Source organism: Aphelocoma coerulescens, chromosome 5, assembly GCF_041296385.1.
Source record: "Aphelocoma coerulescens isolate FSJ_1873_10779 chromosome 5, UR_Acoe_1.0, whole genome shotgun sequence".
NCBI classification, from domain to species: Eukaryota; Metazoa; Chordata; class Aves; order Passeriformes; family Corvidae; genus Aphelocoma; species Aphelocoma coerulescens.
Window position 1 is genome coordinate 30,193,610 of NC_091019.1, and position 22,717 is coordinate 30,216,326.

Sequence of the window (22,717 nt, forward strand, 5' to 3'; positions counted from 1 at the left end):
AGAGGATATGTTATTGTGTACTAGACAGAGAAACTACAATGAGTATGATGCTATAATTAATTAGTACCATACATAAGCAGTTGTGATCTCTAATATCAGCATTAACATACCTTGGATTTCAGAAATGTGATGGCTTTGCTGTTGTTCTCCAGAAAATGCACTCTCATCTTTCCCCGGCTTGGTTTGGGCAAAGCTTCTCCAGAGAGCAGCTCCAGGAGTTTCATGAGAGAGATGCCATCCTTCAAGTCTGTGTAAATATCTTCTATCTCAATCTTTACCTGTAAAGACCAGCCAGACAGTACAGACTCCAGCTTAACATTTGGCACAGAGAACCCTCTACTTTTAAAACTAAACAACACCTTCTTGATGTTTCACTGAGTCTTCTCTATGATGATACATACTTACACATGGTAAGTCTTAATTCAGAACAAATGGATTTGCAGGAGGCCTGACATTATTTATGAAAGTAGTCTGAAGTAAAAAAAAAAACAACAAAGCAAAAATGCAAACCCACAATGGAGTAAAAAAAGAAAAAAGCAGGGGATTTTGAAAAATAAAAAAAATTGAGCATTTTCAAAATCAAACCTTTTGGAAATGCTGACATTTTTTATTTCAATTCAAGTGAATCTTTTATTTTATCAGAATAATTTTATTCTGAGCAATGCATTTCATTTCAAAGTTGAGCTGATAATCCCATTCAATGACTCATCTTTTACTCCATAGTCTCAACAAAGTTTGTCATATCCTGCTTAGGCCTGCACTACCACCCAAAGTCTCCATATTTTCAGCCAGAGTCTCACACTAAGTGAAAGGTTAAGATCATTTACAAAATATGTTTTATTGCTGCCAGTAATGAGGTCACCCAGTGCTTAGGTGATACAACATGACACAGTCTGTACTCTGACCTAACAAGAACTTGCCTTGGGTGTTTCCTTTTGGCCTTATGCCACTTACCATCTAGAAGTGACATTAAAACCATATCACACACCTAAGAATAATTTACAGTGATTTTGAAATTACAGTAAATAATATTTTTTTCTTCAAAAAACAAAAAAGAGAGAGAAAGAAAGAAAGAAAAAGAAAGAGAGAGAGAAAAAGAAAGAGAGAGAGAGAAAGAAAGAGAGAAAGAGAGAGAGAGAGAGAGCAAGAAAGAAGAAAGTTAAGACAGTATATTTTTAATTGAGGGAATATTAAGAGGAAAAAGGACAGACAATAGGCATGCACCTTCTAATTTCTGATCAGTTACTAATTAGCTTAAGAGATCTTTTCTCCAAAGAAAGGAAAAAACACTAAAGGTGTAAAAGCAACTTAGAGAATCTTTAAGTCTGTACTGTGCATGGAACAAGGATTTACAACATGCTCTACTGTTTACCTCCACAAAAAAACCTCCCAGTTTCGTTGCCAACTTTATTTCTTTTTGCATATTAAATAAAACTTAAAATTCTGCCCATGGTGTACTAAAATAAAAAAAAATTAAAGCTGTTATATTCTGTGATACTTCTATAAATGAAGAATAGTTCAATTTGAATTCGTAAAAAGGCAGACTTCATTTATCTGCTTTATGTCTCACCCAGCTGTTGTTTTAATAGCTTTGTTGCCTCATTCTTCTCATAAAGATACCACTCACAGATAGTTTAACAAACTCAATCCAATAGCATCCTTAGTACTAGACTTGAAGTGGTCAAGGGTACACTTGAGAGCACTGCAGTGCCCTGTATTACGATCCAATCACCTTAAAGCATGCCTTGGAAAGCTGGGACTACACTGCCAGGCAGACCTAGATAAGCTGTCCAGCTCTGCTGCCTCTACCGTATATGGTTCGGAAAGCTCTCACAGGCTTTGCTCCCAAGGCTTTTATGATTCACGAGCAACTACACTGCAGGAACTTAAGACTGACATTTTTATCTTTGAACTTGAAGGCATTTTTAAAATGAGAAAGCATATGTCTATAGCTAAACAGAACTCATTTCCTACACCATAGAAACCTAACCTTCTGCAGGTGGCAAAATGCGAATGTATTTTGCATTTGTTCTCTCCTGCTAAGAAAAATAAATTTGAAAGTTTGTTGTGCTCTGCAGCTGCCTTTGTATGAATCACAAACTTAAAATGTTACACTGAAAAAAGCCATCTGGCACTGAAACACGGTGATGAGCTACAATGGACCCAATGGCCTGGTCCTTCTTGGTGCCCCCAATGTCCATTTTCATTACCATCAACTACAGACTCTAGAAAATTGAATTGGCTTTGGATGATGTCATTCTCTTCTGCTACAGCTACATCATTTGTGTCTGAAACTTTATCTTCAGTAAATCTGGAGACTGGAATATGCTGGCGTTACCTTGCACACACAGATCAACTGCACACTAGCTCTGAAGTCTGAGAGGTAATGAAAGCAAACTGGTCTGTACTTGCATGGCAGTATGCCTGAAATTGCTAAAATTAAGGCAACTTTTTCAGAGCCTTCAGAGCAACTCAAAATGAACTGATCAGGCAAAGCACAAAGTCTGAATTTTTGGCCAGGCAGTTAAGAATTGAGCATCTCTTGGGGAAACCCTGACATCTGCAGAAAATTTACTTGCAGGAAAAAGAAGCAAATAAGGATTTTCCTCTGAGAGGATCTCCAGTGTACAATGGACATTACAATATGATGGATCTACAAAGTAAACCTTGATTTCAGAGAGGACTGTGAGGTAGAGGTTAGAGGCTGGAGCACTCTGGTTAGTCAAAGCCTTCCTCGTTTGCATGTGACAACATTCAGAAAAAAATACGTTAAAAAGAACTTAAAAAAGGATACAGTGGGTGAAATAAAATAAAATAAACCCCAGGAAAAAAATCTCCAAATTGAAGGAGCTACCTACATTATTCCTGGAGAAGACGTTGTTCATCCAGTTGGTGAAGGTCTTCTTTTGCATGGACATACGCTGCTCCTGCAGCTTTTTGATATGATCCTTTTCATATTCAGTATCCATGGTCATCTAGGAAGTCAGAAACCTCAGTGGGCTGCTGAGTGCTGAAAAGATCTGCCAGGCCACCTACAAAAAACAGTCACATGCCCAGTGCATATAGGAAACCCAAAGGTTTATAGGAAACAGGTACAAGATTCAATACCACACCCAGTGTAATACCTGAATTTCCTTTTTCTTGCACTTTGCACTTTAATTTCACCAACTTTATTTTTTACCTACTTGAGCTGACCCTTTTAAAACAAATCTCTAGCTTCAGGATGAAAATGTGACATGTATCTATGCAGCTTTATTTTCTTGTTCTCAGTCTCCACCCAGACTCCTTGATCTCATGAGGACCACCACTACCTGAAAGCCATCAGTAACTTCCATGTGTGTGCTGAAAGCACATCACAGGGAACTGGTCTTAGACACTGCCAGAAGGAGGAATCGGCAAATTGCTTCCAAAAAGAAAATGTGTTATATTCTCTGAGGACTGGTTGAGATGTTGTTGTTGGCTTTCAGACCACTGTATTCCCAACAAAAATCAAATAACTGTTTAGAAAGGAAATGGAACCAAGCTGTTTCTTTCCTCACATGGGTTCAGTTTTTGCACATCTATCACAGTAAGGATGGTTACACAGGTCCATAATCACATGAACAAGGTCCCAGCCTGGTGTCAGGAAGCATTATTCCTCTTCCCCACTCTTGTCTACCTCATCCATACCAGTGAAAAGTCAGGCTTGTAATTCCTCACAGCACCCAAGCTGAATATTCAGAAAGAATAGAAGGGAGGAGCCTTCCCTTTACAGTCTGTGAAGGGATTTCAGCTCAACTGACGAGTTCATTTGAAGACACTTGGATTACATTGTAAATTTGTAACAGCAGTGACCTTGCTTTTATGAAGGCAAGAGGATCACTTAAAAAAAAAAAAAAAAGAAAAATCAGTGTAAGATCTGTGGCTACAGACACCTTTAGTGACCAAACATCATCTGCTTGAACTACTGTCATAATTATAAGTATTACCTGGGTATCAGCCTGGCTGGGAAACCAAGAAAATTATTTCAGTGATGGGAGAGGAGAGAGGTGTCTATTGCTATCAACCCACTAAAAAGGGAGAAGAGACTGAAAAATTGAAACATCTGAGAAACTCTGAGACGTGGAGCAGGGTGACCTACTTCCCAAAATTTGATGTTTGTTTTGCAAAGGTGAAGTTCTGAACAGTTATGGGCTTTGTACCCATTTAATTCGTAAAACATAAGATACTGGGAAAGAAGACTTTGTCCTAGCATGAGAAGACAGCAATAGGGAACCAGCAACAGCAGCCACTGCAAATGGGAATCCCTTGCCTGATAATTTTCCATGCCCTGATTAGTATAAAAAGAATTGCCATTTTACAATGTTAAAAGGAGTGGAAAGTGCAGAAGCAATGATTTGTTACTGCATTTTTATTATTTCTTTCTGGGGCAGATATTTCTTAACCCTCAGTGCTTGAATTCCTTGGAACAGGGACAGCATTGAAGCCTGACGGTTCAGCAACAACACAGGGAAGATGTGGGTCATGTAGATCATGACAGTAGATGAAAGCCTAATGGAAGGAAGAATTTAGCAAAGTTTGACACAGAGTTGTGGAGAACATCCTCACAATATTTTCTTATCTTGTGGGCTAGTTCAGCGCTGCCTACTTTCTCCATTTGAAGAGCAGATATTCAAAGAATTGCCTTTCCCTGCTGGAGAGGTGATATTAACTCACTCCCATGTAATAACCCATATAGGTAACCCATATCATAATGCCATTTCTGAGCTTGCCAAATGCTTATCAGAACATCTGCAGGGTTTTTTTTAAGGATTGCTATCCAAACGCTGCAGTCACCCTGAATAATGATGGAACTGGTTTCATTCAGGTACAAAGGAAGCTTATTTGTTGAGCTACTGCCTCATGTAACAGCTCACCTCTTTCATGAAGTTAGAAATTCTCCCTTTATGGGTAGACGATTACCTAAAGACAGATCTGTAATAGATTATCTGCATTTGCAGGCTGCATAAACAGTGCTAAGAGCCAAAACTAGTCATAATTGTTTCATCACAAGCAAAGAAAAGATCAAAGAAAGTGGAAAAAAAAGGGACTTACCCAGTTTTGGAGGAAGTCCTTTCTAACACTCAGTAGCTGGTTTTTCTGAAGAATGACTTCCACTAGATCCACTCCTACATTCACCTCACTGCTTTAATGCAAAGCGACCTTTGTTTTCAGGAACAGAGACCAAGTATTTATGATGTACCTATGAACCTTTCACCTGATCTGAGAGAAGCTAACCCATCACAATGGGTAAAGGTCGTCACAGGCCTTGTTAAATTCTTATGTTCAAAATTAGTATATGAGCCTCACCAAAATTGCTATAAACCAGTTGAAAAGTCATGCATAGCTCTGATGCTTTGGTAAAGAACATTTTGCACAACTGCACTGGAGGTTCTGCTCTTCTAAAGGAATTCTTCCCTGGAAAATTGAACCTGACAACGGAGTCTGAAAATGAAAACACAGTAGAGAGTACAAAGATCAGAGTAATAGCCAAGTGATTAAACTGGGATACAGCAAATGAGAAGGTGAAACAGTGAAGCGTTAGGAATTTGCTCAGCACTGCTTCGAGGAAGCTTTTGTGCACAGATACCTGCTGCTGGCAGGGCAAACTGGGGTCAAGCTGGCAGTGCCAGCTGATTCCAAAGTTTATCATTCATGGGCTTTTCTTTAATAACAAAAGGGGAAATAATTCTGGTGACTTATATAGATAGCAATGAGGCCTTTCTGTCCTTTACGAGGTCACACATGCACAGGACACCTTTACCTGGCATCATTGCCAGAAATCAGAGTTGCTGCTGGGAATCAGTACTAGAAAATGGGCAGGCATCTGAAATCAGGGGCTGTAAGTAAAGATGTCAAGCTCAGAGATGAGGTAAGGGAATAGTAGTCTTTTCCCTTTTAGCGAGTGTAGTTTAACTAGCACCCAAAAGGGACAGGAGGAAGCACAAGAAGAAATTAAGAACCCCTGCAAACTCAGGACAGATAAAACTTTGATCAGTAAAATCTGCGTCTTCACATGCACCCTAGAGAAATGTCATATATAATGTCACACAAAACTGCTAAAAAAAAAAAAAAAGAATATTTATATTATATTTTCTCAAAATATTCCTTCCAAATTCCTTGGCTCATGACCTGGACTAGCCAAGTAACACAATGCAATATATTGTATCACAATGTCTGTAATCTAAATACAATGTAACTAATACAATGTAATTCTTAAACATCATTAAATGCAAATAAGATGGCCGGAAAATAGAGATACAAATTCAGCAACTGTCTCTTCTGTAAACTCATTTCCTTCTTGTAATTCTGCTCTTTTCTGTGCTGTTTTTCACAGAATCTGTCAGGTAAGAAGGGACCACAGTAGATCATCTTGTCCAATGGCCCAACCTCTCTGCTCAAGCAGGATCAATCCAGAGCACAGGGCAGAGGATTGCATCCAGATGATCTCCAGTGCGGGAGATTCCACAACCTCTCTGGGGAGCTGTTTCAGTGCACGCTCACCCACACAGTAAAGAAATGTCTCTTCATGTTCAGGTGGAACTTCCTGTGCATCAGTTTCTGCCCATTGCCTCTTGTCCTGTTGCTTGGCACAACTGAGCAGAGCCTGGCTCCATCCTCTGACACCCCCCTTCAGATACTGATAGACATTGATGAGTCCCCTCTCAGTTGTCTCTTTTCAAGGCTGAACAGGCCCAGCTCCCTCAGTCTTTCCTCACAAAAGAGATGCTCCAATTGACCATTCATCCTCACTGCACTCCACTGGACCCACTCCAGGAGCTCCATGTCTCTCTTGTTCTGAGGAGCTCAGAATGGGACACAGCACTCCAGATGTGGCCTCCTCACCAGGGCTGAGTAGAGCAGAATCACCTCCCTGGACCTGCTGGCAATGCTCTTCCTAATGCACCCCAGGACACCATTGGCCTTCTTGGCCACGTGGACACTGCTGGCTCAGGGACAGCTTGTTGTCCACCAGGACCTGCAGGTCCCTTCAGCAGAGCTGCTCTCCAGCAGGTCAGCCCTCAGCCTGTGCTGGTGCCTGGGGTTATTCTTCCCCAGGTGCAGGACCCTGCATTTGCCTTTGCTGGATTTCAGACAGTTCTTCCCTGCCCATCTCTCCAACCTGTCGAGGTCCTTCTGAAGGGCAACACAGCCCTCTGAGGTATTGACAACTTCTCACAGTTTTCTATCATCGGTGAACTTGCTGAGGAGGCCTCTGCCCCTTCATCCAAGTGACTGATTAACAAGTTAAACAACACTGGGTGCAGTAGTGAACACTGGGAGACACCAGTAATGACAAGCCTCCAACTAGACCCTGTGTCACTGATCACAACTGTCTGAAATCCTCCACTCAGTTGGTTTTCAATCCATCTCAATGTCCATTCCCCACACTTCTTGAGTTTGTCTATGAGGATTTTGTGAGAGACAGTGTCAAAAGCCTTGCTGAAGTCAAGGTAGAAAATACCCACTATTAACTTTTAGTTTTACCCACATCCTTAAAAAGGTAGGATTGTAAACTGTTGGTTTGAATCTGGCACAGGTTGGCTAGGTTATGTGTGTTGAGAAAACATTGTTGCTCCTTTCAAATAGAAGGCAGAGGACCAGTGGGTGAACTGGTCCTGGATGTAGGCATTTCTCCCTACTGCAAGTTAATTATTATCTATATGGTTAAATGCTCAAATCACTGTCTTTGTTTTTTTATGATGATACAAGGCAATCAAAGATATGGTATAAAATTTCACTGACTCCTGAATATCTATCTAGGGTTCAAAGTTAAATGGTGGACACTTATGTGACACCGATAAATAAAGCCATTTCCTCAGTTATTTATGTCCTAACAAAGTAAGAGGAAGGGCATAACAATATTTGTGTGCAGCTTCCTGGAGGGATCAGGAAAAAATCACCCCTCTAGGCTAATTATGGGTCCTCTCTTGTTGCCTTTGCAGAGACGGGAAGCCTTGCCACAGACCTCAGGAAGGAGAAGGGCCTAAAGAGTACCCTTCCCTTGTCTTGTTTGCCTGAAGTGGTTTTCCATGATGGAAGATGTGTTTCTTTGTTTCTTAACAGGAAGGATCCTGATGTAGGATCTCCCTCTGCAAAATAGCTGTCAGTAGGATGTGTTAGGATTTTTTTTAACACCCTTTCTTATCTGCCCACAATCTTGTTCTGCTTAAGAGGAAAACGGAGACTATGGAGATCAAACAGATCTCATGAACAAGCAGCCTGTCTTGCAGCCCCAAAACTCCACAGTTCCCAGCCCTCCCCCACTGCTCCTCCACTCGTGGCAACACCATGTAAATCAAAGAGGGACGTGATGCTTATTTCTATCTATTTGAATTTTTTTAATATCATCATTGTCCTCCTCTCATAACATGCATGTAAATTCCCAGCTCCTCTCCAAGATGGGAAGAAATGTTTGATTCCCCTGCCATAAAAAGCATAAAAGTGACAGTCACAGGGTTGCAGATGCTGAGTTTGCTGTTCCTACTCCCACCCCTGACCTCAAGTGAGGGCTGATCACCATGAGCTTTCCCAGGGCAGCTTTTCCAGGCAGCAGCACTGTCTTCTCCTCATCGTTGCCCTTGCCCACGTGGATGGAGGATCTGCCACAGACGAGTATACGTACACAGCAGGGTGCAGACGCCTTCCTGGGCCAAAGCACCCCCACTAAGGCCATTTGTAGCTGGCAGTCCTGTAGCTCCAAGCTCCATGAGCCCTTCATTGTACCAAGCTGCTACAGCCATGCTCTGCGCTACCACCGAGCAAAGCCAGCTCCGATTTCAAAGCCATGTGACCATACTCATGCCTGCTGCTGCAGGGGGCTGAGTCTATTCACATGGCTCAGGTGAAAGCTTTGGCACAGCCCATCACCCTCCACTATGTATGCTTTGCATACCCACCTTTCTGAAGGTACATGAAAATCCTGTCTGATCCCTGCTAAGGAGAGAGTTCCCCAAATCTCAAAGAAAATAAGCATGTCAAGTGTAAACACGTGCATGACAGCTCAGCCCTTTATCTCCCACTGTGTCTCCAGCCATGTTACTTCCACATGTAAGAGTCTCAAAACATTTGGACATTGACTCTACGGGGTATAAAGGCAGCCCCCTCCCAAGACTGTAGCCCACAATGTGCCAAGTAAGTACAGAAATTATCCTGCTTCCTGGGGCCAGCAATCTGGGCCCCACAGGTGGCCCTTCCCTCTGCCTCCCTCCCCAGCTCCAGCAAACAGCTGATCTTCAGTCTCAGCAACGTAGTGTGGACACAGGTGAGCCGAACCATGATCCCAGAATGTTTCCTAACCACATCTAACCACATTCCCAACCATGCACTCACACGTAATCTCAGATGTCATTGTGGCACAGAGGCAATATACTTTGGATATCAAGAACAAGGAGAGGAGCAGACAGTAAGTTATTCAAGAAGCTGTTCACTCATTTGGGAATGGAATACTAGAGCTGAAGAAAAGTTGGGAGGAGTTAGTCAAAAGCAGCTGAGGAGAGGCATGGCAATCTCCAGCTCAGTCTGCACAGATTCCCTGCTTTCACAGGCTTCTCAGCTGAACTTTGTCCCAAAATAGCCACATACTTCTCTCAGCTTCTTTCCCCGAAGGACTTCAGCACACCACCCCCAGGCACCCCCTTTCCCTGCCCCCTACATACCTGCTGTGTGAGCACTGCTGTCACCAGCCACCCCGGGGTGCCACCCACCTGCAGGCAGGGGAGTCCACGGTGGATGGAGCCCTAGCTCCTCTTAAAGCTGAGCTCCGCCTGGGAGGATCTAACCCGGCATCCCAGGATGCTGGGTTGTTATAAACCTCAGCCTCCTCATGCTCTAGTCTAAACTAGAAGTTGCTTTTCTCTTTGAATAGTTGGCTAGCAGCGACATGACATCAACAGGGAGCAGAACTCAAGCAGAACAGTCGAATTACATCATCCAAAGGAACTGGAGCCCCTCGCTGCATTTGAAAAAGAAGACAGCTTAAAGCAAAATCAGATGGATTTATTTTTCCTGGCATGAAGAAGTTCAGCCATCTTTTTGAAACAGAAAATATATGTTTGCTTGTTTAGTCATGAGTTAAAGACATTTTCTCCTTGGAGCTGTTTATATTATCTTGAAATTTCCCTTCTGTTTCTGAACCTCAAATAGTTAACATAAGAGCTTCAAAGGGTTTTTGAGATCAACACATGGAACAAAGGACTTTCAGTCTCTTTCCATTTCATACAAACATAAATAAAAGGTTTCAAGTGACAGTATATCCTTAATATTTTGAACATCAAACTGAAAATGGGCCTTAGAAATCACTGTGTTGGCAATGCTAGATCTAACTAGTGTATTTTTATAATTTAATTCCAATATTTCCATTTATTTTTATTGCTACTGAGGATGATTCTTGCATGAGGGTGAAACTTCTTCTTCACAGCTGTATTTATTGTAGGGGGTTGTTTGTATACTGGGCTGATAAAGCATTTAGCTCCATTTACTGATGAAACAAAACTGTGGGATTCACATATGGAAATGGCTCCCAGCACCCTTAGTGCTAGAGCACTGCACCTACCCTCAGGAGCAGGGCACACCATGGTGTGCTCTCAGGTTTTGGTCCCCCACTGCCCTGAGCAGCAGATCACTGACTGCAAACCAGCCCAGCCACCCCAGTTTCCATGTGAAGGTCATGTGGAATGGTTGAAGGTCATTGGCAAAAACATTGTATAAATGTTTAACAAAACCATATCAACAGTTAGAGGTGCGAATTTTAGGAGATGAGAGCTAAGACATGGTAATACAAAATAAAGAAAAATGGCAATTACTCTCCACTGTAGGCAGAAATTGCCAAGCCCTGAGCTTCCCAGTTATACTTACATTGTTTGTTAATTTCTTACTTTCAGACTAGACACAAAATGAATGCATTTTGAGAAAAACCCACAGAATTATCTGAAAAGAAAACCACTAAGCATGAGCAGCATGTTTCAGCAGCTCCTTGTTTACAAAATTTAAAAGTGGTGAACATAGAAATCTTACAGTATCTCTGAAATACAGCACCTGGTGCGAGGTACATACCATTCACGAGCTACTTTCACTACAATGAATTCTTTGGGGCTCCAGACTGAAGTGGAATATGGGTTGCTGAGCTAGCAAGACTTTGGAAAGAACATGGACAAGCTCCATCTCAGAGAAAAGAATAGGTAGGAGAATAAGTTAAACCTCGTATTCGTGAGCTTCCAGTATTCACTGGGCCAGAAAGAGAGTCCACAGTCTATCACTAGGTACAAATCTGTGCTAGCATGAAGTCCTCCAATGGGAAAAAGGAGAGGAGTATGCCTCAAAACCATGGTTTCCATCCATATTTTTCCCTCAGGTCAGAAAAGCTGCATAGATTCAGGACTTCTGAACATATTGGTGAAAAACAACCTCATCCTCCTGATGTGTTTTGATCACAACAGGTGTTTATTGGGTATGGATATTTATTTCCAGCTCATTGCTCTGGTCCCTGAGGGATGGAAGGCACTTTCAGCAGATGCATTTTTTCACCTGTCTGAGCAGGGCAAGGCAGACAACTTTTTCTCCTGTGTTTTCCTCCCCAGGTCAGGCAGGCAAGCCCAAGGGCCAAGCTTTCAAAAGGTCCTCTGCACTCCCAGTTAGGACTTGCAGCATGGCGAGATCAGAGAAACCCAGAGCAGTGTCTGCTTCAAAGACCTTACAAATGCACCAGACGTGGGAGCAAATAAGGTTTGGAGAAACTAAGCAGCACACCAGTACTCCTATTTATCAAGGTGAGTACTGCCACCAGAGTTAAAACATAAATGTTTCACAGTTTAGGAGTGCCAAATATTAGAAGCAACAATTACTGCAAAACTTATAAACTGATAGCATGGACACTCATCTACTTTTCATGCTATCCAAATACAAACTAAGGATTAGAGAGAACAACTGCTGAAGTGTGCTGTAAATTTTCCAAAGTCTGAAATGTCTTATATGCAGAGCATGTAAAACAACATTCTATTAAAAAAACCCTAAAACCCAAAAAGCCACCCCTCCCACCTCCAAACCCCACTAAAACCTCACCTTCAGATTATTTTTCACTTTCATGAGGAGCAGTTCAGCAAGTCGCTGCAGCTCAAGAGCTATGTAGCCTCCAGGAACCCCCACATGTTGTTTGCACATGAAACACTTGCTTTCATGGGACATATGGCACCAGGAGCCAAAGAGCCCAGTTTGCCAACACTGCTACCTATGAACTCCACAGCAGCTGACATTTGACCACAGTAGGAGCAATAGCTAAACCGTAGCATCCTGATGGTGCACACTATCTTTGAAAATGCCTCAAGTAAGATGCGTGCATAGAGGAGAAAGAGAGGGGCAGGAGGAAATCATTTAAACACAATGTTACAATTAATATTCTATTGATACAATTGGATAATCTCAGGTAGTTGGCAGCAGGGTGTGGAAGATGTCTTTTGATTGTTTGGGACAAACACATCAAAGTGCTTTCTGCTAAGGTGCTATTTAATCTACTCTTACATTTCAAGGTTAGCACCCCCACTGAAGTTAATAGTACCACCTCTCAGTTCAAGTTTCAAACTTTCAATCCACACAGGAAGTTTTAGATTTGTTTTCCACACTTGGACTTTACAAAACTTCCACATTTAGGAAGCTCCAAAATTACATTCTGCTATAACATGCTAATTACAGAGAGGTGCTGGAGGTTTGTGTGAGTTTTTTAAAATTCTTTACAGATAAATTTAATTCTGAAATCAAGCCCTGCCACAAGCAGTAATTTCAGCAACAAGTTCAAGGGCACTGAAAAGAAATAGCCAGAACCTATTATGGACACATAAACTGAGGTGGGAAAATCAGCAGCTTGCCAAATAGCTACTCTGCCTATGAACCTTAAGTAGGCAGGATGACAAAATTTGAGTCACTGAAAGATTATCTTCTAGAAAGAAGCATACAAACCAAAATCTCAGGTAGTTCAATATTAGTTTATTAAATCAGCAATTTTTATCACTGCTTTCTAAAAATGATTACAAAGCATATTAAAATATATTACAGTATCTGCAAAGAATTTACTGTGTAATAAAAGTGCAACAATAATGAACTTAAAACTTTGTTTGCCTAGTGGGACAAACTGAAGCACACTGCACAGATCAAGCCTTTCCTCAAAAATCAGAGTGCCTTTGAAATGAAACCAGTATTTAACAAAAATATTAGAAAAGGTGAGCATGTGAAATAGAAAATGAAGTTCATGTTCATTCTCTCAGTGCTAAGTTACACATATCCATCAAACCATACACTTCAAACTCTGCTTGAGATCCATCAATATAAAGAGCCATCAAAATGAGTGCACATTGTGAAGGGAAGGAAGTGACAAAAAGAGGGTGCATTTCAAGAGCTGGCAATAAACAATGTTGAAAGCCAGGGACCAGATACCTGCTGCTTTGAGACCAGGTTCCACACAAATCCACACCATACCCAACTAACAAATGGGACCTCACCCTGACTTAAAAATCTTCATGAACTCTCCAATTTCAAGCTGTCACAGCTTTAAGTCTCTTGGTGTCCTGTATTGTGGTTATGAGTGGTAGCCCCACATTTTCAGTTCCAATCTACAACAAAACCTCATAACTTCTGAAGGAACAGAACTAGAGTTGCCAATTAAAACTGTGTTGTGGAATAGCTGGAGAAAAGATAAAAAGCAGCAGTTTCTACTTTAGTTTAAGACAGTAGGCAACATCAGTGGGCACAGATTTCACAGGATAAATTACAGACCGCTTTGAACATTCTTGCAGAAAATGTTATTAGCATCCTAGGCATAAAACATTCAACAAATCCAACATCTTCACCTCTCTTCAGCTGATATTAGCAACAAACTAAACACCAAAGATTACCTCATGCTGCTGTTATCAATAACTAACTAGAGCATACTATCATGAGAGAAGGCAATCCTGCTCACTTCTCATGCATTTAACATACAGATTCACTAACTCCACAGAACATCATCCAAACAGTTGTGTGTGGCTGGTGTAACTAACTGAATGTGCTTGCAGCCAGCAAGGCAAATGGGGGAGGTCCATGGACCTGTGAGGACACAGTGAGAAGAGATCCCCTTCCCTGGGCAACATCAACCCACTCCACCAGTTTAGTTGTGCAAGAAGCTGTCGTTTAAAGTTCATATGAAATGTACTTTATTCCTATCATCTAACTGTGATGCTAGTTCACTGTACCACATACCTAGAAATACATTTATTTAGCTGTGGATGCTGCCCATGGAACACTTCTATTCCTCCAGACAGCCAGAGAAAATCCACCTCTACTGCTATAGATGCTTCATGCATTCATCTTCCAAATTCTACTGGAACACAAAGCAAAATGCTACAACCCCACCTAGACAAAATATTTTAACTTATCAAAATGGTGCATTTCAATTTGTCTGCCTTAAGACCAAGTTAACATACTGTCACAGAGACTGAGGAAAAGGCTGTGTTCTCCATTTTACTACCAATAAAACTAGAAAAATAAAACCACCAAAACTATCCTGCTCTTCTCACTGAAGGAGGATATTTCTAATGGCATGGGATCACATGGCTCCAGTATGTCTGGAGCATCACCCCTGGAAGTTACATGTGGTGGGAACTCAAACACGGATCCACCCCTGTAGCCCTGTGCTGCTGCACAGCAAGGTAAGGCAGAGTCAGAAGATCAGCAGCTTCCCAGATCCTCTCAGCTTTGCCTACACTACAGTAGCATTCTTCCTCCTGGTGGCTTTCCTGATTAAGCCAGTCACTAGTACTAAGCTGGTCAGTAGTGTATAAAGTGGTGTTGACTGCAGACACTACCCACAAAAAACCACACATTACTACTTCTGCAGCCTTTTTTCTTTTCCTTAACACCTGCAATGTCTATAGACTACTTTTTGTTCAATCAAAAATAAATTACATAGAAAATAGTTACTCTGCAGATATACAGTCACACAGGTAGACTCAGGGTCAAGTTTCACAGCTCTACTAGTGCACAAAGGTGCACTAAGGTTAATTTGGCTCCTAATTTAGGTCTAACAGAAATAAAGCTGGTGTGCTTGAATGATAGGAAAAATACCTAAGAATTAAAAAAAAAAAAAAAATCAAGTCCTCAGAACAATTTAGCTATGCCAGGACGTCCTTGATACAGGTCCAGAAACCAGGCAAGGTAAAGGTGGTGTTCTGCCATTACTTAAAATAGCATCACAGTTTTCCCATGGGAGAGCCCTGACAAAGTTCATGGAAATCGCACCTCAGAATAGAACAGATGCAGAAAGATGAGAGGTCCAGAAAGATGTGAAGTATTAAACCTGACAACCTACAAATATATGATTTGAAAAAAGAAGCTGAGGCTTTTCTTAGATCACCCACAGAACCGAAGACAGAATTTTGACTAAAACCTTAACTGGAAGACAATATCCAAACTATTTCCCTCCCCGCCCCCATTGCAAGGACGTTAAAGCACTCTTTGGCTTGCTCTGTCTCAGAAGGCACTACTGCTGCCACTTATTGAGACTTAACAAAAAAGTGCTCAGAACTACAGTACCTTTGATGTGTAGGGTATATCCTATTACAAATGCAATACAAGTCGATTCCTGCTCATACACATAGACCAGAACTGACTGCCAAATTTGATTTTAGGAAGAACTGGCCCTCCCTGAAAGACTCAAGTTCACAGGGCCAAAAACTTGCCTACTTTTAAGGTACTGATAAAAATCAGTTGTAAGCAGACAGTAGGGTCAACTTTGATTGTGTGTTGTTGGAAAATAAATGTTTATTGAGCATCCATTCTTTTCAAGGATTGTTTTCAATAAAGGAGTAATATTTGGAGGGATGAGTCTATCATTTATTACAGTCAATGTAACAGTTCCTGTTAGCCTCCCCATCCTTCAATTCTGCCGCCATGGGAATTGAATCTCTCTTTTGTGGTTGTCAGCTACATGTCGGCAAAAGGAAGAGTTAAAAACTTCTCTTAAATATATTATATATTAAAAAATACACAGATGTAACTGTATAATTAGCTGTAAATAGAAATTAAATAGCAATGAAAATATCCCAAAACAATTTGATGTGCTTTGAAGAGGTTGACTTTGAGCAACACACCTTTTCTGAACAGAAAGTGAGGCTTAATTTCAATGCAAACATGGGGTTTTTAGCTTAAGAAACCATTCTGCTGTCATTCTGAACCATTCGGGAACTCATTGTCTGCAGAGAAGCTAAGCTTAAACCACAAAGAAAACTAAATTCAAGAAACAAAGATCTCAGTTCTTCTAATCATAATACTGAATATATAGTGCTGTGTAAAACTGAAGAAGCTGTTCTTCAGATAAGACACAATGACAGATTGAAAAAATAATTTTAGTATTTTGCAGTTATAGCTAGAATCTTAAGTTTTAAAACAAGTTTGCTCATATTCTGAGCACTTACGCGACTCTCCTCATCACTCTTTTTCTAACTCCAATTACATAATAAAAAGAACAAAAATAAAATTTCCTTTTATATTAGCCTTTTCTTAGTCTATAGAGATGCTGACATTCCCTCAATGGCTTAAGTACATTTTTAGCATCTAAATATTCCTTGCATAGGCAAGTGAATTTAACATTTTGAGCTTCAGTGTGCTATTTAGAATAGTTTGGAGAAGCTTGGGGTTGATAAGTATTTAGGTCTGGTGAAGGTCAGCAATTTTTATGCATGATCTTTTCTGCTTTATGGTTGTAAAGGCAGTGAGACACAGACACAGGACTACAAAAACATTTTCACCTTATGACAGAGCTATTATAAGGCACTTGTGATAAGCATGTCTGAGTGAAGGTCAGCAGGGACAGCTACATTAATGTTTCCCTGCTGCCATGCTTACAACTTCAGTAGCTTGCATGAAATGTGCTGTGAGGTTTAAGGATCTAAGCTTCATTTCCAATTTTGGTATTTTCAACTTCCTGTGGGATTTTCAAAACCCTCATTCTTCTCCTTGTATTGTTCATTCTGCTGTCTGGAAAGGTTTCCTGTGAGATGGTGGCACCAGGTGGGAAGGTAGCGTGCCAGGCAGTTCATATCCATCCAGTTTAATCTTGATGAGATGTTTTGCTAATGCAAACTCTTCATCATCCAACATCCCATCGCCATCACAGTCTGCAAGTTTCCAGATCTTCCCCAAGACGCTATTGGGTAGTTTAGAAGTCACCATCTCCTTCTTTGCACTAATCCCAGATATTTTGCCATTGATTGGTGACAGAGTGTAGAAAATCTCATCATAAGCAGGTTTATCTTTGGCAACAACCCATTCCTCTTCATCAGCTCCTTCCTTAGCACCTTCCCCATATCCATGGCCAAAAGGTCCTGCCATGGTGCCATCAAATGCTCCACCATGTACCATCTCTGTGGGCATGTTGCTCTCTTCCTGACTGATCAGGTTCATCAGGGAGGCAATTTTGTTGGCCAGCATGTTATCCACAGCTTCAATTAGCTTTGGTTTCAAAGAATGAAATTTAGTGAAGTCACAATTCTCCAGCAGCTCCTGTGAATGACGCAGTGACAGTAGTTAAAAACTATTCCAATACATTGAAAAGTTTAAAGAATGGGCTTCAAATTAAAATAATCAAGTAATAATTCAATTAAAATAAGTATCTTTTCATGCTTTTTCTATAGTTGAAACTCCTCGTGAAGGAGGAACAAAAGTGACACATATGTACCATACAACCAATATATTTGATCATACACACGAAGACAATTTTGCAACAGTGTATGAGTTTGACTATTAAATTACATTTACAATACAATTTTCAAAATGCAGTGGATTAAACCACAGCAGCTGATGAGTGTTACCCAGCAACTTTCCATTTGATGACTTTCTTCCAAATGTCAAAGAAAGCATGCAAGTAAGTCCTCAGTCCTGCTAGCACTTGTGCAAGTGTTTAAAGTTAAAAATAAAATCAAATGTTTGCAGGACTGATCTGATTCTATAGATTAAACTTCTTGGTTGTGGTTAGGTCAGGAAGAGGTGTCCTTTACCACAGAAGAAATGCTGAGTTGGCATAACAGCAGCAGGGTTTTGTAGCAGTGCTGCCAGAACTCATGAAGTCAGATGGTCCCTGCAGAATTTGTGCAGTTTTCACCCTACTAACCTCAGAGAGATGTTTACCTAGGTGATATGTACTATTCCAACACAAGCCCAAGCATGTTTTACATCACAGCATTCGAAAATTAAAAATGCTTTAGGCAATTATTAAATTATTTCTACATGCAAAATGCTTGCCAGGAAGAAAAAGTTACAGTGGAAACTGTTCAAACATCACCACCACCACCACTACCACTTCCCACCTTCCGTAAAGTGATGTTAAACTGCTTTAACAAATCCCATCTATCACCTGAAGGAGCTGCTCCTATACATATCAAAATGATAATGACATGAACCCAAACCTGGACCATGGGGTAAAAACAGTCAAGCAGCAACTCTGTTCAGGTAACATTTATACACAACCACCTGATTTACAGCACCTGATCAGAATATGTTGTGCAATAAATCTCAGGAAGCAAAGGTCAACTTGCGATCTGTTTTGGCACAATTTTGTTTTCACACAATTTTGCTCCTCTTTAGTGAGGATCAGAAGTGACTCACTCATCAGAAGTGACTGATCTCTCCTGTACATATTTGCTGCCATCTGCTGCTGAGGCTTAACTGACATGCACTATAAGTTCGGAAAAGTTTCATTCAAATTTTGTTTCAATATTCAGATCTCTCATTCTCTCATTTTGCATTCCAAACAAAAGCAGCAAGGGAAGAAAGAGACAGCTTTTGCCACAAAGTCCCCTTTCAAAGCCTAACTCATTAAACCTTTCCAACAATCCTGTCTGTGAAAACTTAGCTAAAATACATCTTGTGCTTCATCTGTGATTTGCTATCTCATGCCAATAGTTGATTCCCAAGTTAAATAGTTCAGTTCATGAAAGAAACTTGTGCCTTCCTGTAGATAACCAGCCAATCATCACTCTTGGTGATTAGCCATTCAAGTGTACCACATATACTGTCAGAACGATACATCTGGAAAACATCCTCCATCCCACTCATGACTAGTCCATAGTCAGAGAAAACTGCACGCTCCTGATCTCTTGTTCTTCAGCTTCCAAGCTGAATTATCCTCTAATTCAGAGGCCACTCAAGAAGCCTATGATCTGAGATCCAAAAATTGCCAATTGAGGCTTGAGTAATAAAGTTGAAATCACTGCTAACACAATATTAGTTGTTTTTCCCTAGGATACTTTCTAAACAACTCATCTCAAATCAGAGAACAGAAATAAACAGGCAAGAAAGTGACAGAAAATTGGTTGAAAGACTGCAGAAAGTCCAAAAGAGGAAGAGACAAAAGGTATTTAAAAGTTAGTTGTGAGTATAAACCAAGAACTTCTTTCTCTCTCCTTCACAGAACATAATCTTAACAGGACAGGAAAGAAGCAAAAGGTTTTAAGCTGGACTTTTCAAGTAACACATTGCCTTTATTACTCACCAGCTAACACTACCATTAGAAAGAGGAACAGAGTAGAGTAAAAGTGAATATCTTTATGACTAAGAATATCTTCACCGACACAAATATTTGATACCATTACAAAAATGATAAATATAACCACATTTAGGATTCAAAACAAGAAGCCCCTTAACCTGTGAGTGTTCACTGCCATTTTATTTGCACACAGCCTGCCATAAGGGACCAAATACTGACTAAAAGGACAGAAGGTCAGATTCCTTATTTTCATATTCTTTATGTAGTCCTGTATCAGTGAATGCACACTAAGCAAGTTACCATTTTTTTTGGTTTGGGCTGTACCACTTCCAAGTCACTCTAATCTCATATCAGACAAATGACTGTCACTTCAACTGCTCTGTTGCTGAAGACCCTAAGCTATAACGCTGAGATACTCTGTTCTACCTTGTCCAATTTGGCAATCCTGTTACAAAGTTATTTCAGTGGAATGGTAATCTACCATCTTACCTGCATTTTCTTGACTTCAGGGAAGTCACCTGCTGAGATATGGTATTCCCTTTGCAGCTGGATGTAGATCTCTGGCAATTTGTTGATCAGTTCTTTCTTCTTGTTCTCTTTTCCAAATACAGAGGGCATCTCTTTTTTCAGATAGCTGATGATATAAGCATGAACCTGAAAAGAAGCAAAACTGAAATCAAAACTACTGTTTACTGACACTTAACAGCAGTGTTCCTCACCTAGGTCATAAAAAGAAACAGAAATATGTTTCCCTAAGGAAAAGATATTATCAACTACTGTTTCTGGAACTTTGTGTTTACACGAACAGTTAGGTATCAGTTAGTTATTATTAGCTTTTGCTGCTTTCAGCATTCCTTTGAGGGGCAGAGAGAAAGGAAACACATTTCATAGAAATACAGATGCACACTTGCAACTTTAAGGAGAAGCCTGGTACAGCATTCTATGACTACCAACAGCAAGAGAAAAAGCAAGACCCCAAGCCCATGTCCTGACACAATACACAGAGCTCCAGCCATACTGGTCCATCCATATGATTTGTAACTCATTTGCCTCACCAACCACTGTGGGAATCAATGGGATAATTCCTCCAGTAATCTAAGTATGCTAAGTGGCAGGGCTATCTATTTGAAGTGACACTGCATTCCTACCTATTTACTCACTGAAAAGTGAGTACCTGTAGTCTATATGCAGCCACCTATGCAGATGAAAAAGCAGCCAGTTCCAATAGGAACAGCATGCCATGGCTGCGTTGTGAAGCCTTAGGGAGAGAAGTAAAGCCTTTTCAGCTTATAAGGAAAGACATTAATTTAGGATGACAAGTCTTTAAACACATTGGTTCTTGCATTGCCATCAAAATATCCATCCTGCCCATGCCACCTTCCTTACATCTTTATTCTGAACCATTCATCTCTTCCCCCTTGCTACTCTCCCATCACCTTTCCCCACCAAAAGGATTTGCTTGGCCACAGAGCAAGTGATCAGGTCCTGAACAGAAACAGTGGCTGCACTTCCTAACTGAGGTCAGTTCACTTATCCAGCTCATTGTGTGGACATTGATACTCATTTTGCACACAAGAGGGAAGGCACCAGGGCAGCCTTCTTTTAGAAGTAATACATGGCTATCACAACTTGATGTTATCAAACTGCTGTCCTAAGCTCTGACCTAGCCAGGACCATGGCAGACAAATGACCCCCACAACAGGATGTCGTTACAGAACTCAGGTCCTTGTTCATTTAAAAAGAATGCAGCTGTCCACAAAACAGAAGTTACAATTTTCACATACACAGAAAAAAGGAGTTAAAAATTAGGTATGTTGAGCAATAAACAGGTGAAATTTTGAAGACTGGGGGAAGACAAACTACCATTAAAAAGCATCAGTAAAACAAGTTATTGCTTCGGTGTTGTGCCAGTATAATACTTATTACCTACCAAACCATGACAGAATGTGCATTATAGCATTCTATACAAACCTTGTACAATCTACACACAGCAATTGCTTCCACATTAATTTCCTTACTTATTAAGAAGGACACTGGGAAAAAAAATCTTTGTTTTTAAAGGAGAGATCATGTAACCAGTTTTTATGTGCACATCTTAAGTTCACAACTTTCACACAAGAACACTTCCTTATATCTAAAAAGAGTATATGCATTTTAATTGCAAATAAATTTACATTTCTATAGAGGAGAAAAAAAAATCGAGCATAAAGAAGCATAAACCCATGACATTTTCTAAGAGTATAGATATGAGTCTTTCTCCAAAATTACAGAATGGATTCAATAACGGTATTTTTAAGAAAGTTTATAAATAATTGTAAGTAATTTTATGGATCTTATGTCTAAAATAATACTTCTATCAAACCCAGAAAAGTATGTTTATAATTCACAAGTGTTAACAGTTTCACATGTGTATTCTAAGTGGCCTAAGGTCTGCCAGTATGCACATGTGTTTCTTGTAGATAAGAACAGTCCCCATCTTCAAAATGGCATAGTGAGTCACAGGACTTATGAGAAAAAAAAGAAAAAAGCCTAATGCCCAAATTTGACAGCATGTTAAGAGTTCGTGTTTGTTTCTAGTTACTGTAAATGCTTTAGAAGAGATTAAGAAGAGGGTAGCAAAGAAAAAGAGAATAAAAGAAAGCCCCCATGCAATGCCGTAAAAAAGTGATTTTTGACTGTCAGTACTTTGAGATCAGTTTGGAAGGCAGAAAGACAACACTGGATTACATTGCTGCTTTCCTGCAGATAAACAGTTTATTCCCCTTCTGTGACTGTCTAATGTATCCCTAAGAGCACTGTGTTCTGTATTTACAGAATGGATAAAGATCCATTTTTACTTTACATTTCATAGAAATATCTAAAAATTATTCAACTGACACTCCTTCAATGCCAAAATGCTTGTAACAAATGAAAACAAAATGCTATGAACACTTACAAAACAGACTGGATCTGAGGTTGCTCTGGGATCAGAGCAACATTTAACACAACATCTTTGTGATTTTAAAAGGAATTTTCAAAGAAGCAACTTCTACAGGGTGCCCTAAAGCTCAGACCACAAAAAACTCCCAAAGAGCCCCTCCCACTCCCCCCTTCAAACCCAAAAAAACCCCCACCAAAAAAAACCCCCAGAAGTCTATCTTCATATTCAGAAAGTTAAATAAGCCAACATAGGAAGTTGTACACATCCCCAAA

At 40.3% G+C, this 22,717-nt stretch overlaps 2 protein-coding genes across 2 annotated transcripts in view; both read right to left on the reverse strand.

Annotated features, from left to right (window-relative positions):
* The window catches only part of SPTBN5 (spectrin beta, non-erythrocytic 5), a 91,257-nt gene extending 88,288 nt beyond the window's left edge, over nt 1-2,969 (reverse strand). Inside the window, exons 1-2 of the mRNA XM_069015975.1 lie at nt 2,859-2,969; nt 111-278 (exon numbers count right to left, since the gene is read on the reverse strand). Coding sequence (XP_068872076.1) covers nt 111-278; nt 2,859-2,969 — 279 coding nt within the window. The remainder of the gene's footprint in view (nt 1-110; nt 279-2,858) is intronic.
* Nucleotides 2,970-12,976: 10,007 nt separating this feature from the next.
* The window catches only part of EHD4 (EH domain containing 4), a 30,098-nt gene continuing 20,357 nt past the window's right edge, over nt 12,977-22,717 (reverse strand). Inside the window, exons 5-6 of the mRNA XM_069017416.1 lie at nt 20,015-20,179; nt 12,977-17,544 (exon numbers count right to left, since the gene is read on the reverse strand). Of these exons, the coding sequence (XP_068873517.1) occupies nt 17,008-17,544; nt 20,015-20,179 (702 nt within the window). The 3' untranslated portion in view covers nt 12,977-17,007. The remainder of the gene's footprint in view (nt 17,545-20,014; nt 20,180-22,717) is intronic.